The 19,161-nt window shown below is 40.9% G+C and overlaps 1 protein-coding gene across 1 annotated transcript; it reads left to right on the top strand.

The window, feature by feature from the left end:
• Positions 1-7,749: 7,749 nt before the first annotated feature.
• On the top strand, positions 7,750-14,781 carry rlbp1b (retinaldehyde binding protein 1b). The gene is made up of 8 exons (XM_033634376.2): positions 7,750-7,839; positions 9,090-9,127; positions 11,226-11,354; positions 11,933-12,137; positions 12,785-12,963; positions 13,121-13,279; positions 13,945-14,055; positions 14,647-14,781. The coding sequence occupies exons 2-8, from the start codon at positions 9,116-9,118 to the stop codon at positions 14,773-14,775; spliced, it is 924 nt and encodes a 307-aa protein (XP_033490267.2). The 5' UTR covers positions 7,750-7,839; positions 9,090-9,115; the 3' UTR covers positions 14,776-14,781.
• The last annotated feature ends 4,380 nt before the right edge of the window (positions 14,782-19,161 follow it).

Raw genomic sequence — 19,161 nt, 5'->3', positions numbered from 1 at the left:
AGTTTTGTGAAATCTGCCGACTAGTACCAAGGCCACTGAGTTTCCTAAGAAGAGAAAGTCGCTGTGAGCATCTCTTGAAAATACACTCAGTGTTTCCAGAGAAGCTCACACAGGAGTTTATAACCGTACCAAAGTATTTAAAATTTGGCCATCGAGTGAATCTGGCTCCGTCTTCAGATCTAGTTTCAGGCAAATAATTAATTCTTCAGTCTAGGCCACATTAATTTCTAACTTGCTGATGCGACACCATGTTTGACTTAGTGTGGGCCAGGTAGGCAGCTTCACTCGATGGGTCCGTTTGCTGTAAAAGACCAACAAAGGCCATGTCATCAGCATATTTAAACAATCTGAAATATTGCCATAGATTCATAAGTAAACATAGGGAATAGCACAGGATAAAGAACACATCCTTGTGTCATCTGACATGTTCCCCTGACAGACTCTCTGTGGATGGCAGGTAAGAAAGTCTCTGATCCAGAGAACTAATCCTGTGTTAATGTGATGATCATTTAGACTCTTCAGGAGTGTATGTGTCTTCACTGAGTTAAAAGCTGAAGTAAAATCCACAAATAAAACCCTGGCACATCCTTTAGGATGCACAAGATGTTTTCTAACTGTGTTAAGTACAGTCAGCACAGTGTTGTCTGTGCCTCTGTTGCTCTTTGATGAATGTGTGTGCCATTTATGTGTAAATGTAAAAAGTAAAAAAAAAAAAAAAAAGTGTTTTGTGCTTTATGGAAGCATATTGCATTCACTTGACAAATAAAAAAAAATCTGTTTTATTGAGTAATTTTTTTCTGTTTTTTTGTGGTAATTTTGTTTCTGTTTTGTGCTTTTTTTTGTTTTTCAGGGTATTTTTTTCTGTTTTTTTTCTGAGTATTTTTTTCTGAGTTAAGAGAGCAATAGAACAACAGATGCTTTCATTTCTTTCTTGAGAGCTCGATATAATGGAAGCAAACATGACCCACTTGTTTAGTTTAATCCAGTTTTACTTTGTTTTGGGTTTGAGACACTGGGAGAGAAGGGGCCTGCGTAAAGTCGACAAATTAATGATAACACCCATCTATATGACTTAAAGACAAGCGTATCTCCCAGTGTCTCAAACCCAAAACAAAGTAAAACTGGATTAAACTAAACAAGTGGGTCATATTTGCTTCCGTTATATCGAGCTCTCAAGAAAGGAATGAAAGCGTCTGTTGTTCTATTGCTCTCTTAACTCACAAAAAAAAAATACTCAGAAAAACAGAAAAAATACCCCGAAAAACAAAAATGCATGCATGTCATCCCCTCTCTCTTTAAATAATTTCTTTAAAAGTCAGAATAAGTGAATTACAAGGGATTTATTAACACTAGCAAGGCCACTGTTCTTGGTTTAGGTCCACTAGCTGCAAAAAGCAGAGTTAACTACAATAAATATGGAATAAGTCAATGTTTGAAGCAGCTATATTTTTATAATTAAGTAAAATGTGTTACTTGTCATGATGACCCCAGAGAGAATTATCACTTGACTCTGCTGTTAGCTCTACAGACAGGATTCTAGAGGTCATGGAAAACTGGGAAAGTCATGGAATTTCATAATCGCATTTTCCAGGCCTGGAAAAGTCTTGGACTTAGTAGTAGAGTCATGACGTTTTGTTGCGTGTATTGAAATTCGTACACTATTCATAAAATTCTAACACAAAAACTACAATAATTGACAGTGATACAGCCTGCGTAACACTCAGATTACATTCTAGTTTTTCCATGTTTTAATACATTTTAAAGTTAAAAAACAGACACTGTAAAGTGTTTGATACTGATTGTACCCACAGCAGTCGAGCAACAGCTTCTGTTGGGCTACAGGTACGGCAACACCACTTCCACAAACAACACACAGACCTGCAGTACACCGTAACATTAGAACCAGTAGTAATAATTGTTGTAATAATTGACTGTTGTGGGGTTGCCTGTCGTCCTCTAGTGTTTTTCCTTAGATTTTTTTTGACCAATACATTAGGGTGTATATTTTGAGCATATTTGAATATTTGAGGGCAGTAGGGTTCCCTCTAATATATACTATAATTTCTGGCTTGTATCTCATTACGTTACGGGTCACGCTAATTGCAGAGGCAAAACTCCAAAACTATGGCGTCACAGTCGTCCCACTTGTTCCAGTGCCAGATCAGCTTTAACGGCAGCATTGTTAGCAGCAGCATATTAACGCATGAAACCACAGCTCTGTTAGTGTTGGGAAAGAGTCCGTCACAAACACTAGATCAGGATCTGAAATCGTCTAATGGCACCGTGTCCAAATAGGTTACAACATCCACTGCAGAGAAGCTGGGCTTACAATACTTACGGCAGCCAAACAAAAGCACCATGTTTCCAATAATCATGGCAGTTGTTCTTCTCTTCCAGTGTTCCCAGTTCAGTCCCAGTGACTGAAATACTCACACCCATGTGAGTTGTTGAGCTGAAATGCTGCACAGCTCTGAATATGAAACACAGTGAGCTGCAGGTGGAGCTGTACATTCTGTTACGCTCCTCTGTAAATAGCTTTGTCCATGTGCTTTTGTCTTTCTCACTCAATGAACACACACACACACACACACACACACACACACACACGCGCGCACACACCTAAAGCCTGAACTTGGCCCCTCAGCTCAGGCTATAGGGAGCAAACACAGAGCAGCATTGTTTTGTCCAATCCATCTAATTTTGTTCCCCAAATCGCTTTATCGAGTAAGATCAGGCCTGATTTAGCAGATTAACAGTCGGCTGCCTGTGTTTTTTTCCAAAGTTGCATCAGGAGGAAAACGTGTGTTGGTGACATCAGAGCTGCCAGGGTCAGAGAGAGGAAGATGGACGACTCCCAAACATTAACCACACAAGAGAACAACCAGCTGCATCGATGTGTCCGTTAACTGTTCAATGTACAGAAGGAGAGAGGCGGAAATGAGATCTTTTAAATCAAAATTAAGCCTCCTTATTTATAATAAACTACTAAAATCATGGTCGTTCTGCTGACCTGGATGTTTAGATGCTCACTGAAGGATTGTAGCATTCACAGATCAGGTCCAGCAGCTGTGAGGACGTTTGATGAAATATTGTTGTATTTGTCTTGTCAAGAGATACCTTTAAATGGGATCTAATGGAGAGAATATGTTCATATGATCTGTGGTACCATGACTGCAACCCAGGATGGACGATCCAGGTATTCCAAAATATAAGAAGAAATATGTAACCAGGAAGGAAATCTATAACGCCTTTATTGTAGTGACTAAATCATTAGAAGAGCCAATATGTTTAGACACTAGGTCTTCATCAGAGCTTTAAACAAACAGCACGGGTGTGGTCTCACTTATAGTAGCAACAACCAATGGGAGGCAATGGGATCACATGACCCAGATAACATGACAGGAAAAAACAAATTGAATCATTTAATATATTTATGTTTTTTAGTATGTCCATTCTCATTGATATTTTTATGCCTCTGTGCCAGCAATAGCCGAGGCTGGAGACATTATGTTTTCGGTTTCTACGTCCATCACATTCTTGTGAAAGCCTTGAGGGAATTTTGTCTAATCTGGCAGAACTGTCCACTTTAATTCCACAATGAATTGATAGCATTTTGGTGGACGAGGGTCAAGACCACTTTGACCTTGCTTCCTTTTCATTTTCGTATACGCAATATCTCAAGAACACCTTTAGGGAATTTCTTTACATTAGGTACAAACATCTTGGACTCAGTGGTGAACTGATCAGAATTTTCTGTCAGAGGTCAAAGGTCAAGGTCATTGTGACCTCATGTGTCTCATTCACATGAACGCAATATCTCAAGAATGCCTTAAGGGAATTTCTTCGAATTTGGCACCAATGTCAACTTGGACTGAGGACCAATGCTGCGTTCGTGGGAATGACGTCACCTCTGATTTGACAACAGTTTTTGCATTCTAGTTGATGATGGTGGACAAGCAAGAAAAAAACATGGACACCTGCAAGAAAGCCTTTGTTGCCCTTGTACTTTCGGAGTATAGACAGCTTCAAAACCATCATGCACTCCAACTGATGAACACCGCAGATGAGGCTGACCTAATGTAAAACAAATAAGATACAATTGCTATAAACAGTACTTTAGCAGAGTGTTTACTCACTATGTATGTGACCGGCAGCCATCTTGAATTCGTAAGTCGAGGTTGATGCGGTTGCTCCGAGTTTCTGAGTTGGAAATCTGATCTCGTGCGTTCGAGTTTAAACTTCTGACTGGGAACTGGGAATTTCCGACCTCCAAGTACAAAACGAACACAGCATCATTCTCATGAACACAATATCTCAAGAATACTTTAAGGGAATTTCTTCAAATTTGGCACTAACGTCAACTTGGGCTGAGGAATAAACTGGTTAGAAGTTGGTGGTCAAAGGTTAAGGCCACTGTGACCTCACAAATCACATTTTGGGCCAAAACACAAGAATTCATACACTAATTATGACAAAATTGCACAGAAATGTCAAAGAGGATAAAATGATGAAGTGATGACATTTTCAGTCCAAAAGGTCAAAGGTCAGCCTCACTGTGACATCATAACGTTCTGCAAAAACCTGTTCTGGCCATTATTCAATTTATTATCAATTATTCAATGCACTAACTCAGGAACAAAAGGGGAGACATTTGCTCAGATACTGAATTGAAACTGTGCTGACTGTATAGATCCTCTGTGTTTTCGGGTTGAAGATGTGTGTGAAGTGTCCTTTTTTTCCAGACATGTGTAACTGTAACTTGACAGGTTCATGGAAGCATACAACTGCAAAGCAATAATTCTAGTTCCTTTTATATTTTTGTCTTCCTGATTGCCTTCCTGTTTATCCCATTTTTTCCTGTTTTCCAAGAGTACCCAACAATTTTTTTTATCTCCATTTGATTAAACAGAGTAACCACTCATTTTTTTCCTGCAGCTCAGGATGTGTTTGAGGATCACTCAGTAAATTAATGCACAAATGTGTTTTTGAGCTGTGAATGATGTCTGAAACAGCAGAAAATAATTATTATGAGACATGATGTTGAAGTTATTATGTTTCTACTGTGAAACAGTCTAAACCAAATGTTGTAGACTTTTCTCAACTGATTGAAGGTCACACAGTCTTGAAATAATACATTATATTAATATAAGACAGAAAAATCATCATTTTCACTTAATAATAGCAACTAAAATTAAACTAAACCAAAAACTACTACAGTTACAGTATGGTGTTGTATTTACTGTCCAGTGGCTCTTTGTTCATTTATTTTAATGCACACCTCTCTGTTGCTCAATTACTAAAGATTAATCTACAGGGTTTTTTTTTAACTCAACCACCGACCGAGTGCATGTGTGTCCGATTAGATGAAGTTCTCACAGAACTGATCACATTATATAAACCTTTATATTGCTCTCAGCTCCTAATGCTGATATAATGTGTGTGTGAGAACTAATCTGATCGCAGGGAACTGTGGATCATTTAAGGTCCATGTTTACTGATATGAATGCAGCTAAGTCTAAATCCAAATCCCTGTGCCTGTGTGTTGGTGTGTGTGTGTGCACGTGGGTGTGTGTGTGTATGTGTGTGTGTGTGTGTGTGTGTGTGGATATTTCTGGTGTGCAATGGTTTTAAAGTTTTCCTCCTCAGTCGGAATGTGTTTAATTATCTTTCCCTTGTAGCAGTGGAGGTTGCAACTAACAGTTATTTTCATTCTTGATTAGACTAACTATTATGCTTTGATTTATCATCTATAAAACGTTAAAAAATAGAGAAAAAAATTACTATCACAATTTCAAATTTGACATTTCCAAACTGTCTTGTTTTTTTCCAACCAACAGTTCAAACCAAAGATTTTCAATTTACAACAATACAAAACAAAGCAAAAGCTAGTTTTTGTGCCTCTGCACTGGTGGTAGCTGTGTCTGGAGGCACTAAGTTTTGGGTATATCCATCTGTCCCATTCTTGTGAAAGCAATATCTCAACAACACTTTCTTCAAATTGGGCACAAACATCCTCTTGGACACAAGAATAAACTGATAAGAATTTTTGGTCAAAGGTTACCGTCACCTCACAAAACACACTCACTCACACTCAAAAATTTGTACACTAAATCAGAAATGTCTCATAGGATAAAATGATGAAGTGATGATATTTTATAACCTAAAGGTCAAAGATCAGCTTCACTGTGACATCACCCATTGTTCAACGTCATAACTCACCTTGAAACTGTGCTGATGTATAGATCCTCTGTGCTGCCTGGTTAAAGATGTGTAGAATTTTCTGTCAAAGGTCAAGGTCATTGTGACCTTGTGTGTCTCATTCTCATGAAAGTGATATCTCAAGAACACCTTGAGGGACTTTCTTTAAATTTGACACACTTGGATTCACTTGGATTCTTTGCTGCTGGGGTTAAAGATGTGTATGACGCATCCATGTTTTAGAATTTGTAGCCCCTTGCAGCAACATCCATATATGAAGCATTGTCAACTGTCATGGCTACATATGAGTCTGGACAGATACAGATGTAAACGGTAACTGCAGCTTGACAGGTTTGCGGATGCAATTTGTATTGATTTGTTTTTTTGCTTAACCTCCTGAGACCCAAACTTTTGTTTGGTGTACATTTTTAATTATGTCCTAGCTATTTGGGATCAGTAGAACCTGATAAGTATAAAAAACTAAACACTGTAGAGGACAATTAAGTCCCAATGTCCTCAAACAAGACGATAATATAGTCCCAGTGTCTTCAAATGAGTACTTCCTAATTAACAGCATCTTATCTTGTTGCTTTTGCTTAAATTGGTCAAATGTGTTGCCATATCAAACCACATACATTATTAATCATAAATAAACACGTTTCAACCATAAAATCTGATCATGTTTGACCTAGTTTACGTTGGTGTTGGGATCGGCTGCAGGCTGACTTGGCAGAGATGGCTGCCATCTTGTTTTTACATGGATTAGTGTATTGTGCTCTTACTACCAATAGATGGCACAAAAAAGTGTCCATGAATGAGGACAACAGGTCTAAGTTAAGCAGAATGAAGTATGAGGTCAGGTAAACCCAAAATGTGAGGACACGGGACCCTGTGTGTGATTAGAACATGTTGGGACTTTGACAATATATAGTTTTTCTACTTATAAGTCCTCCTAATCCCAAATAGCTAGTAGAAATTAAAAATGCATACCAAACAAAAGTGCTGGTCTCAGGAGGATATTGTATGTGTTGTGTTGTGTTCTATCAGTGTCTCAAATCAGCGGCTGATTAGCAGCAATGAATATTGATTTTAGTCACCTGTAGAGACAAAAGCTGTATTCTAAATCTCAGCCATTTGTTTGCAGAGTAAAAATTAATAAATAAAGCCAAATATAAAACAGTAATTCCTATTCAACTTCAACATCATGTCTCTAAACATGTGCAACAGACCCTCTGAATACAGGCCTCCTCTCACCCGAGCGCGATCACGTTGCAGAAATCAAACTGGAACTCAGCGGTCACAATGGCTCTACTTTTCACTCAAGTCTCCCTGGAATGCAATCAAATCCCTCCAACCCCCTTCAAACCACCTCTTACCTAAAGTGTGCACTCAAAATTACATCATCCAAAATGTGCACTGGCCCTGCCTTTCATCACGGAAGCACCTCCACCATTGGCCACAGACCCTCGCCATCACTTCCTCCCTCCCTCTGCCACTTTATACTGATTGAAAAGAAGAAAAAAAAGTTGGGTGTAATCTGGTGACGACACTAATCCCAACGCTACAAATCACAGCTCCCATCCACCTCGCTCCACACAGGCTCCCTGCGACTCCCTGCCAGCGACTTCACATCTGCCTCAGGTAAGACTCCTCCACTGATGTGCTGCTTCACTTCTCCTTTATTTCCTCAGATGTTGTACAACTCTCAAACTCTGCAGCTCCTCTGGGTTCCTCTGTAGTTTAACTGTTAATGGAGCAGTGACTTGGACCAGAGACACTGATTTTATCCTATAGAGTGGCACAAAATCAAAAGACTGGATACTGAGACTCCCAAAAATAATTCAGTTCTGGTAATTTGAGGGATTTGAGTGCTAAATCTAAACAAGTTAAGACTTTTGTTGGCTCAGTAGGTGCATCATGGGACTGACTCCGGCAAGGGTCAGAGCTGCATTCCCACTGGGACCAACAATCCCAAAAATGCTGGTGGTTCTGCAGCTTTGGATTTAAATGTCCACAGATGGGCATATTGTTATGTTATAATACAAAGATATCTGTAAATGTGGTCTTTAGAAATATGCTATAGAAACAGTGCATCAGGTGACAGGTGTTTTAGTCTCTCTAAACCTCTGCATATGAAAATGCTCAAAGTTTCCAAAGATTAAAGGGAGATGTGTGTGTAAAATGATGAACAAGACATTCAAGAATTTCTATTTTAATTAATGTGCAGCAATGCAAATGTGTGCTGAGTTTTCCCTCAGTTTAAGCATGATGTATTTAACATAAAGTTAGGGAACAGTTGTTTTATTGATTAATCTGCTGGCTATTATTAATCTTAGTCTATAAAATGCAGGTTTAGTGAGGTAAGAGTATTCAGATATGTCCACCACATTTGCCTAAAGACTAAAGCAACATCTCTGAATTGCTTGTTTTGTTTGAGCATTTCTAAAATCAAGTCTAAAAGCTAAAGAATGAGGTTGTATTCTTTTATTTTCATTTGAGAAATGATCAATCCACTAGTACAAGAACAAGAGGATACTGCAGATGCCACAACATGCTTCGAAAAAAAAAAGTTTTATCTATTTTAAATCCACTTCACGGGAAATTAAAGGCAATATTAAGGTTCAACTTGTTGAATACAAATTATACAAACTGAATTTCTCAACTTTTCTTAGTACAAAACTACTTGGACAACAACAGCATGCCTGTTCATTATGAAACATAAAGACTGTCGACATTAAATCACCTGATAAACCATCCAGGACTGGCTGAAGTGCTAAATATAGCTAAATCAAAGTACCCTGTGATGGCAGGGAGGGTGGGATGAAGGGAGATTAAAGTGGATCACAATATGTCAATTGTTTGTTTTTACCTGCCTTTTTCTTTTCTTCCAGACGAGCTGATAGAAAGAGCAGAAGACATGGCTGTGGTTGTAAGTATTTGCACCTTTATTTACTTAAATATTTGTTAGTTTGTTTTAGCTCAAAGAGAGTGTATCAGTGCTGATAGTTTACTTGGATTTCTGAGCTGTAATGGGAACATTAAAGGAGGAAATGCTTGTGTGTGATTGGGTAACTGGCCAAGACAAATACCTATTCATCATGCTGTAACATGGACTCAGCTGCAGCTCAACATTTCTCAACACCAAAGCCCATTGTTAAGGTGCCGTCAGCGGCTACAGTAGCCTTAGCTGCTAATCTCTACTAGTGGTCCTTACCGTGTATTTATAGGCTTTACTGGACTCATGTGAGGGAGATTAATCAAACACTGAGGCCTATTGATTGTTGCTCTGGCAATACTTAGTGGACAGCCATGTTTTAAACCTCCTCACACAGTACAAGTCCTCTGAGAGAATTATATTAACAGTTATTTTACCCAAAGCAACATGCAGGTGTAGAAACAAACTTAGATCTCCGGGTTGACCAGCAGTCAGCAGGGAAGAGTACAAATGCACTAAGCCGTTGCCAGTGAGTGAGTACCCACAGTGCCAGGGCCCTGAAACTGGCACAGCTTAATGGGACGCATCCATTATTAATGTTATTAATAACACCTGTGATGTTGCTGCTATGATAAACTGTCCACTGCAGAATACACCTATTCAGGTGAGGTCAATAATGCAGCAGCCTGCTGAGCAGAGGCAGTTGTTATTATTATAGATAAATATCTGATTCCAGGGCTCAGCAGGTTGCCAGGTTGCCATTGGCAACCATTTTGAGAAATTGACAACCAATTCCTGGCCTTAACATACAAAAAACAGAGACAGCAAACAGCAAAATGAGCACCCCAAAATTATATAAGTTTGTGTGTGTTGCATTAGTAATCTTTGAATATTGCTGCAACAGTTGGAACCGGGCCCTCCACATGACAATGCTGCACATGCGTTTGTGTGCATCTCTTGTAGAGACAATGGTGAATCAAATTAAGCTGTTTAACTGTGGTGGTAAGTGTGACTAACCCTTCAACCTCACAAACAAATATGCACACTGATTGAGCTGACAAGAACCAGATGAAGCTGAACAAAGATACAACACAAACTACAAAGTTTGCTTACTGTAATAAAGCTTTTAAACATTCTTTTGTCACATTTTTATTAATAAGCGGACGTATAACTGCTTTGTATCTTTGAATCTGTAATATAAGGTGACTAAAAATGGCAACGATATGGTCAGATTCAGCGACCAAAACCTGTGGTTCCCAGCCTGGCAACCACTTTTAAAAGTTAGTGTTGAGTCCTGTGGGATTCAGGGCTGTTTTACTCTGACTTCAATTAGTTTAACAAAACAGAAATAGCTTTGGACCCGAAGGTCCCTGACACACCAAGCCAACTGTCAGCCATTGGTCAGTGTCGGGTCGTCAAGGAGCATCTCAAATCCGTCCTGTTGGTTTCCCTTTTCAAATGACGAATACAGACTGCTGCTGCGGGCTGCTATGGAGAGTTATTTCCTCTCACGCAAGTGCAGAACGTACATGCTAGTTGACTGTTCGCTGTAGTCTTTGTGTGTTCAGGTGCAACTTTTTGGCCGAGACACAGTCAACATGAGGCAACCCAGCAGTTGGCCTTCATAGCCACTAGTTCTTTGCAACTTGTCAGGCTGGGTATCAAACCTCATTACTTTTTTGATGTCAAATTTTGTCAGTGTCTGGTCAGATTTGTCTTTTCTATTAATTAATCAGATATTTACTGAATGTAAAGTTCTTATATGGCTGCTTGTGTTTGGACAGCATTCAGTAGTTAAGAAGTGGCTTCTTATTTTAAATTAAAAAAAAAAAGGCTTGTTTTAGTATTGGTACCAATGGTCAGGTTCTGAACAGGCGCCAGTAAAGCAATTTTAGATGACCCATCCACCTCTGATTCTGCCCACCCTATAAAGTCTTTCTCGCTCTTTATATACAAGCTGCTGCTCACTGGTGCGTGTCATACTGCCATGAAAGGTACCTCTCTGTGTCTGTGTACACCTGTAAGTGCACAACCAAGCTGTACTGTCGATCCTAGCGAGTCATCTGTTTTTACATTAACACTCTCTTTTCAGAGTGGAACTTACCGTATGGTGTCGGAAGAGGAGCAGGCTCTCAGGGCCAAGCTGGAACGTCTCACCGTCAAGGACCACGGACCAGTGTTTGGACCCTGCGCCAGCCTGCCGGACCACACCAAGCAGAAGGTAACCACAGCTGTTCTGACATTACCAAGTCAGGGCACAAAACAAAGTTACATTCAAGAGTTGAATCATTGTAGTTCAGTATATCACTGATTATAATGTGTTATAAATATAAGATAAATTTAGAAATTGAGAAATTAAACTAAGAGAGTTGAGTTCATCATGCAGTGTCAGCAGACGCAAGAAACTAAAGTGATCCTGGCTACGCTGACACTTAAGATTTACAGTTTTTGTTCTGTTCTTGCTGCCCTTAAGTAGCTCCTGTCGAAACCCACCTGTTGTACTTTGCTGTAAGTTAATTTTCTTCAAAAGAATGCAATAAAAATACAAAATAGCAGACTCAGAGGGCAAAAGAGTGGCTAGGCTAGCCTGCTAGCATTGTATGAATTGTATCAGCTGTCTAGGATAACACAGCAGTGCTGAGTCGAGCGGGTGAATTTGTGAGGACAAACATGAGTTCTTCACTAACAGAATGGCTAACATGAGGTGACAATGGACGGAATATCAGGGCAGCTATGTCACAGAACTATGTAAAGCTATCAAAACTGTGAGCTAACTGTCTGGTGTGGCTCCCCCTTCAGGCCAAGGATGAGCTGAACGAGACAGATGAGAAGCGTGTGTCGGCGGTGAAGGAGCTGCGAGGGATGATAAAGGAGAAGGCAGATGCAGGAGACGACCTGGCCAAGGGCGTGCAGGACACGTTTGGGGAGAAACCAGACAGTTTGCTGGTCCGCTTCATCCGCGCCAGGAAGTACGACGTGCCCAGAGCCTTTGACCTGATGAAGGGTACGTTGGACACAGTTTGAAGCGGCAGACATGAACATACTGACAGGACTGTTTCCCATCAGCACTACCAAATGAATCCAGCACCAAAGAAAGCTACAGTAAACATGTTAATGTCTTTGTACGGTATGAGCAGAGGTGGAAGACGTACTTGGATCTTTAACTAAAGTAAAAGTAGCAATACTGCAGCGTTAAAACACCCTGTTAAAAGTAAAAGTCCTGCATTCAAAATCTGGAATCTGGTGTGTGCAATAAAACGATGGACAGACAGGCACACTGTTCCATAGTCCCTCAACAATAACTAACAAAATAAATCGCAAACAAGCTTCAAATGATATGTTTTAAAAAGCTAACACCAATGAATACATTCTGACAATGACAAAATAATGACCCAAAATGTACACCTGGTCATTTTCATGCTAAAAAAGCATTTATATCATCATGGGAAACTCTCCACTGAAACTCATTACTTTAGAGACAGTGTAACTTGACCTGTTTTATCATGAATAGAAAAAGCACTTAAATTTATGAATAAATATTCTAAGTGTTATTGAGCAACTAAAATGAAACCCTGTCACTACTTAATATGAAGAACTATCAAACTTACAGCCTAGTGTGACTGTATAATCTGCTCCCGTGCTTCCACCCAGGCTACGTGCGTTTCAGGAAGGATTACCCCGAGCTGTTTGAGAATCTGACCCCGGAGGCCGTACGCAGCACCATCGAAGCCGGCTACCCCGGCATCCTGCCAAGCAGAGACAAATATGGCCGCGTGGTTCTGCTCTTCAACATTGAGAACTGGGACTATGAGGAGATCACATTTGATGAGGTAAGCAGGCCCTTTTCTGGGTGACTACATGTCCCACAATGCACCTAGATATACATATTACCAAACTCACTTTTCATTTAAATTAGTTCTGATTTGATTACAAGTATCAGTAAGATTAAGATCAGTACAGAATTAATTAACCTGTGTGTGTTTTCAGATCCTGCGTGCTTACTGTGTGATCCTGGAGAAGCTGCTGGAGAACGAGGAGACTCAGATCAACGGGTTCTGCATCATTGAGAACTTCAAGGGCTTCACCATGCAGCAGGCGTCAGGAATCAAACCCACCGAGCTCAAGAAGATGGTGGACATGTTGCAGGTGGGAGAATCTACACTCTGGTCTGTTACTACAGGCAGAATGAAGGCTGGGAGAGATGGATATTCTAGAGACAAAAAGCCATTTAACATTTTAGGTTTAGTTGGTATTATACCTTCATTTTTCAAGATTGTAGATGCTGACGGCTAGATGCTCGAGTTAAGTGGATATATAGGTTTGATTTACAGAAGATTGTGTTGATTATTCCTCATGTTTGATTGCAGTTTGCAGGTTAGAGAATCAGGTGTGTTTAGATTACAAAAAGCTCTTCCCTGTCCTTACACCCAGGTGTCATTGATCAACCTTTAAGAGCTCAGTGGTCAACCTTGAGGTGGCAGTAGCTCAGTCCATAGTGACTTGGGTTGGGAACCAAAGATTGCCAGTTTAAGTCCCCGTCTGGACCAAATATGTGGATTGGTAGCTGGAGAGGTGCCAGCTTGCCTCCTAGGCGGCACCGAACCGAAGTCTCAATTTAAAGCATGTATAGGTCCTGTTTGTGCATGTGTGTTATTTTTCCAGGCCTGTGTGTATATGACAACAGAATGAAAAAAATTGAATAAAGTATATCTTCTTCTTCTTCTTTACTCTCTGCAGGACTCTTCAGTGAGGTCTTTATTTAGAGTTACTGTCTATCACCACATCATCTTACTTTTTCCTTTTCCCACCAGGACTCATTCCCTGCCCGTTTCAAAGCTGTGCACTTCATCCACCAGCCCTGGTACTTCACCACCACCTACAATGTGGTCAAACCACTCATGAAGAGCAAGCTGCTAGAGAGAGTGAGTCAGACAGATGATTCAATGATAATGACTGACTGCAACACTGCTGCTCCTTAGTTCAGTCTGTGAGATACAATCAAGTTAGAGAAAACAGTCAAAACTGAGAGAGCACCTCAGACTTTGATCAATTTACTGAGAAACTGCATGTGAGATCACACTGATATTGGTGGATTAGAGCCAGTATGTTATTATACAGTTACATCAGGGACCTTGAATGAAGAGGATGTAATTTGCCCACTTAGCTTAGTATTTCTCCACCTGACTAATAAGCCTAAAGGAGAGGCCCTCGTGTGCAGCCACAATACCCAGTTGGGAGAACCACACCCTGGCTGGCAGTAAGCTGATCACCTTCCGCTCTGCTATTATACATTTTCTCCCCAGCATGAGGGATGTGTGGACCCAGTCTGCCTGGGGTGCTGACAAGGTTTTTAAAGGGACAGGATCAAGCAGGGCAAATGAATTTTAAGCTTACAAAGACTTCCCATCGCAGGGTATTACACTCAAATTCCCACTTACTTACATGTTGGACAGTGGGGTGCTGAAAATTCCCACAGTCTCAAATGTCTCTAACAGCTGCTGTCTCTGCTCTAGGTGTTCGTCCACGGAGACGAGCTGGAAAACTACTACAAGGAGTTTGATGCCGACATCCTTCCCTCTGAGTTTGATGGAAAAGGTGCCAAGTACGACGGCAAGGGCGCAGCAGCCAAGCTGTTCGACTAAAGCCTCCTCCATCCCTTTGCGCCAAACCAGGCGAAGAGCCATTATGTATAACAAACCCCCCCACAGACTGTGGAGACTCAAAGCCCAAATCTAGCTGTGTGGTTGTAGGAAAAAAATATGAATGAAAGTGTGTGAAACACTCAGATGGTGTTGTTTTCCAGAGGTCCTCACAAAACACAGTCCAACAGTAAACCACATTATTCTCTATCAACCATTTGGTCGACACTTTAACACCTAACAGTTTCTCATTTTTAGCTCTGATGACCAAAGCCAGATCTCTACCCAGTATGGGACTGGAGGCACTGGCAGATTTAATGGTGTAAATCTGCCAGTGCCTCTAGTCCCATACTACATACTGCATACTTAATTTGCAGATTGTTTTCTAAAGCATTGATAGTATGATTTAAGATTAGCCTCACTTCACACCAGTTCACTATTAAGGCTTTGCAAGTTGAATTTCACACCATATTCAAATGAATGGAGGCCAGTGGCTGTCCAGGAGGCAGTACTGAACCTAAAGTGGCATGCTTTGGGAAAAAGTCAGCATTACTGTAAAATATATGTAACTTCTTTGACCCTTCAGATACATTTAAGTTTTTTATTCTTAAAATATTAAGTCAAAACACACAGGCTGATCCACATTAAGCCAAATGAGAGCACTTACCCCGTCTTTGAGATTAACCATCTCACACCTGTTAAATTGTGCTTTGTTCGGACCACAGTTCATCCACACAGCTTGTTTGAACACTGGCAGGCTCCAGCTTTCTGAGTTTCCACCCTCTGTTTGTCCGTCCCTCCTTGAAGTACAAGGCTGATATTCCAACAAGTGCCTGTCTCTCATGTATTTTTTAGATTGTTCTTCATTCATATGAATATTATGAAGTTTTACCCTGGTGCACCAATAAGAATGTCAATAAATGTACAATAAACTGTATATAAATATGAAGTGTAGTCTTTGCATCTATCTGCAATCTAAACAAGACAGGGTCAGCAACAAGGCTGGCGGCTTTCTGGGGCTGCCCTGTGGCGCTTTAAGCTAAATGCTGCAGCCCGCTAACGTGTTCACAAGCGTTCATTTTTTTCCCCAGGAGTGTTCTGCCAAGTTCTGCTTTACTGTGCTGTGATTGGCTGGTAATAACCCTATTAACCACTCTGACAGATCCATATTTTACAGTGATGCCTCCATGTGGCCACATTGCTGTGGCTGTAAGAAAAGGAGCACGCTCACTGTTGGGGAAAAAATTTGTGCTGCTCACAATGACAATGCTCACATGCTGATATTAAGCTGGTGTAATGTTGACCAGGCCCACCATTTTAGTTTAGAGTGCCAACATGCCAACCAGCATGCTTACATTTACTGATGGCGGTGCTACAGGAAAAGTCACGGAAATTTCGAAGTCAGTATGAGTCATGGATGATGAATGTCTGTACAAAGTCTCATGGCAGTTGTAGAGATATTTCAGTCTAAACCAAAGTGATGGATTGACAGATGTTTTAAACGCTAATTTTACCACTATAAAAGAAAAACCTAGAGTAGGTTATAATAATCAGACCAAAAAGAATTTATGTGAAAAATATTTATTAATGGGTGAGTTCAAATATTACTAATCAGTCATGACTGTGCACCATGTCAGAACAAAACATTAAGATTAGATTATAAATGTTACACCCACTATATTCCCAAACAGAACAATAAGAACTGTAAAGACAGTAAAGTGCAAGAAAAGCAGCCCATATATCAAACAGTCAGGACATATTGCACATACAGACACAGAAGTGGTGCTGCTGCAGGTTATATTAGGCTTTATAATTACAGAAAGTTGTATTAAACATGATGGTTTAAATGTTGATTAATAAGACTTGCATGAACTTGGGTGGAGTTCTCTGCATTTATTTACAGCGTCTGACAGGATGTTACTCACAGGAAACTGACTCATATTCGACTGGAGGCCCAGAATGAACCACAGGAAACAAAATATTTCTGCACATAAAATTCTGAATTTCTCAGTGTTTGAGACCTTTGTCAAAACGTTTCTTATGGAAATATACTGTATCATGAGACATAACAGAGGCAAGTTTGTGTGGTAGTTTCCCTATGTCTTCTGTTTTATAAAGGGACAGTTCACCCCAAAATCCATCAATCCATTTTCAACCGCTTATCCAAAGCTGTGGGGGGGGGGGGGGGGGGGGGGGCAGCAGGCTGAGTGAAGTGTTTCAGACGTCCCTCTCCCCAGCAATGCTTTCCACCTCCTCCTGGGGGACCCCAAAGCACCAGACGAGATGTGTAATCCCTCCAGCAAGTTCTGGGTCTGCCCCGGGGCCTCCTACCAGTGGACATGCCCAGAACACCTCCAAGGTGCCCAGGAGGATCCTGATCAGATGCTTGAACCACCTCAACCAACCCCTTTTGATGTGAAGGAGCAGCGGCTCTAGACCAGTAAATCAAAAGCTTTACCTTCCGGCTCAGCTACCTCTTCACCACAACAGTCCAGCACAGCCGGACAAGACCCCGAGATACTTAAACTCCCTCACTGGGGGCAGTAACTCACTCCCAACCCAGAAGCAGCAATTCACCATTTTCCAGCAGTGAACCATGGCCTCAGACTTGGAGGTGCTGACTCTTGTCCTGACCGCTTCACACTTGGCTGCAAACCGCCAGAGTGCATGCTGGAGGTCAAGGTGAAGCCAACAGAACCACATCATCTGCAAAAAGCAGAGATACAACTCTGAGGTCACCAAACCAGACTCCTTCCTCCCCCCGGCTGCACCTTGAGATTCTGTCCATGAATATCATCAATAGAATCAGAGACAAGGGACAACCCTGGCGGAGGCCAACACCCATTGAGAACGTATTTGACTCTGTGCCGAGTATGTGGACACAGCTCTCATTTTAGTCATACAAGGACTGGATGGCTCATGGCAGCGACCCTGGTACCCTATATTCCAAGAGTAGCCTCCACAAGACCCTTGGGACGCGGTCGTAAGCCTTCTCCAAGCCCACAAAGCACATGTGGACTGGATGGGCAAACTCCCATGACCCCTTCACCAGCCCTGCAAGGGTAAAGAGCTGGTCCACTGTTCCACGGCCAGGACAGAATCTGCTTTGCTCCTCCTGAATCCAAGGTACGACAATCCACACTATGTATTTTTCCTCTAACCTGTAGCGCTTTCTATCAACCTAAACTGTTTTGGTGTGAGTTGCCTGGTGCTAGAGATATGGGCTGTAGAGATGTCTGCCTTCTCTCCAGTATAATGGAACTAGATGGCACTTGGCTTGTGGTGCTCAAAGTGCCAAAAATACATTTGAAGAACTCAACAGCAATGTCTCTTTCCAGAAACCATGACCCGGTTATTCAAGATAATCCACAGACCTTGTTGTGAGCAGTTTAATCTGGGAACTATTTTCTGTTTCCTAAACGACACCAACTGTATCAATTCTCAGAAGGTTTCTGTGGCTTTTTTTTGGTGCTTTGGGCATCACAAGTTGAGTGACAACAAATTCAATTATATTCGAGAGAAGGCAGACATCTCTACGGCTGATGCCTCCAATACTCTGCAGCTCACATCAAAACAATCTAGACTGATAAACAGCACTACGGGTGACAGAAGAATATGTTCGATTTGGTGGTGAACTGTCCCTTTAATCCAAGAAAGATTTCAGTCTTTTCTCTTCTCTTCACTGTATTAATTTGTTTTTCATAGCAAACTCCACCCACCTGGTATGGAGCAATAATAAGCAGCTTAAAAGAAACCCCAAAAAACCTTGGTCACTTATGAAACGTATCAATAAGCCCTTGTTGAAAGTAATGTCTGATATGAGACCTCCATTGTATTTGAGCCGAGGCCATGTCCCTGTCTTTAGGGGAGTTACATGTGGCCAAAATGCTCCAGAATCACTAAAAATTACAAAGTTAAAAGTTTTTGTTGAAAAGTGAAGAGTGCTTTGGTCCATTTGTTTGGTAAGTATATAAACTGAAAGTCCACAATTGGATTTGTTAAATAATACACTCACTGTTCGTGTCCCATATGCATTCTCCTCTCCTCTCTGTTCAAAGTGTTTGTAAACACAATTTGACCCGGCTCTGTCCTCAACAGTCATGCAGACATTTTAAGTATCTTGTGTCCTAAATTCTGAAAGGACCTTTTCTGTTGGTGATAAGCAGTTAGGAGTTAACAGCTGCATTCAGGGAAATTGTACCGTCTGACCACCATCCTCAAGCTATTGCAGCAATTCATGGAATGGGACAAGCTGACCTGGAGCAGTACAATATTGACACTAGCTCATCTGAAGTGACCGCATTTCTATTCAACAACACAGAAAATTAAACATCATTCTTACTGTCTGTCTGCGTTTTTATAACTCTATATAACTTTATATAATCTCTT

The sequence above is a fragment of the Epinephelus lanceolatus genome, chromosome 5 (assembly GCF_041903045.1).
Source record: "Epinephelus lanceolatus isolate andai-2023 chromosome 5, ASM4190304v1, whole genome shotgun sequence".
Taxonomy (NCBI): Eukaryota; Metazoa; Chordata; class Actinopteri; order Perciformes; family Serranidae; genus Epinephelus; species Epinephelus lanceolatus.
Note: the sequence above shows the minus strand (reverse complement) of the source record. Positions and strands in the feature narration are given on the sequence as shown.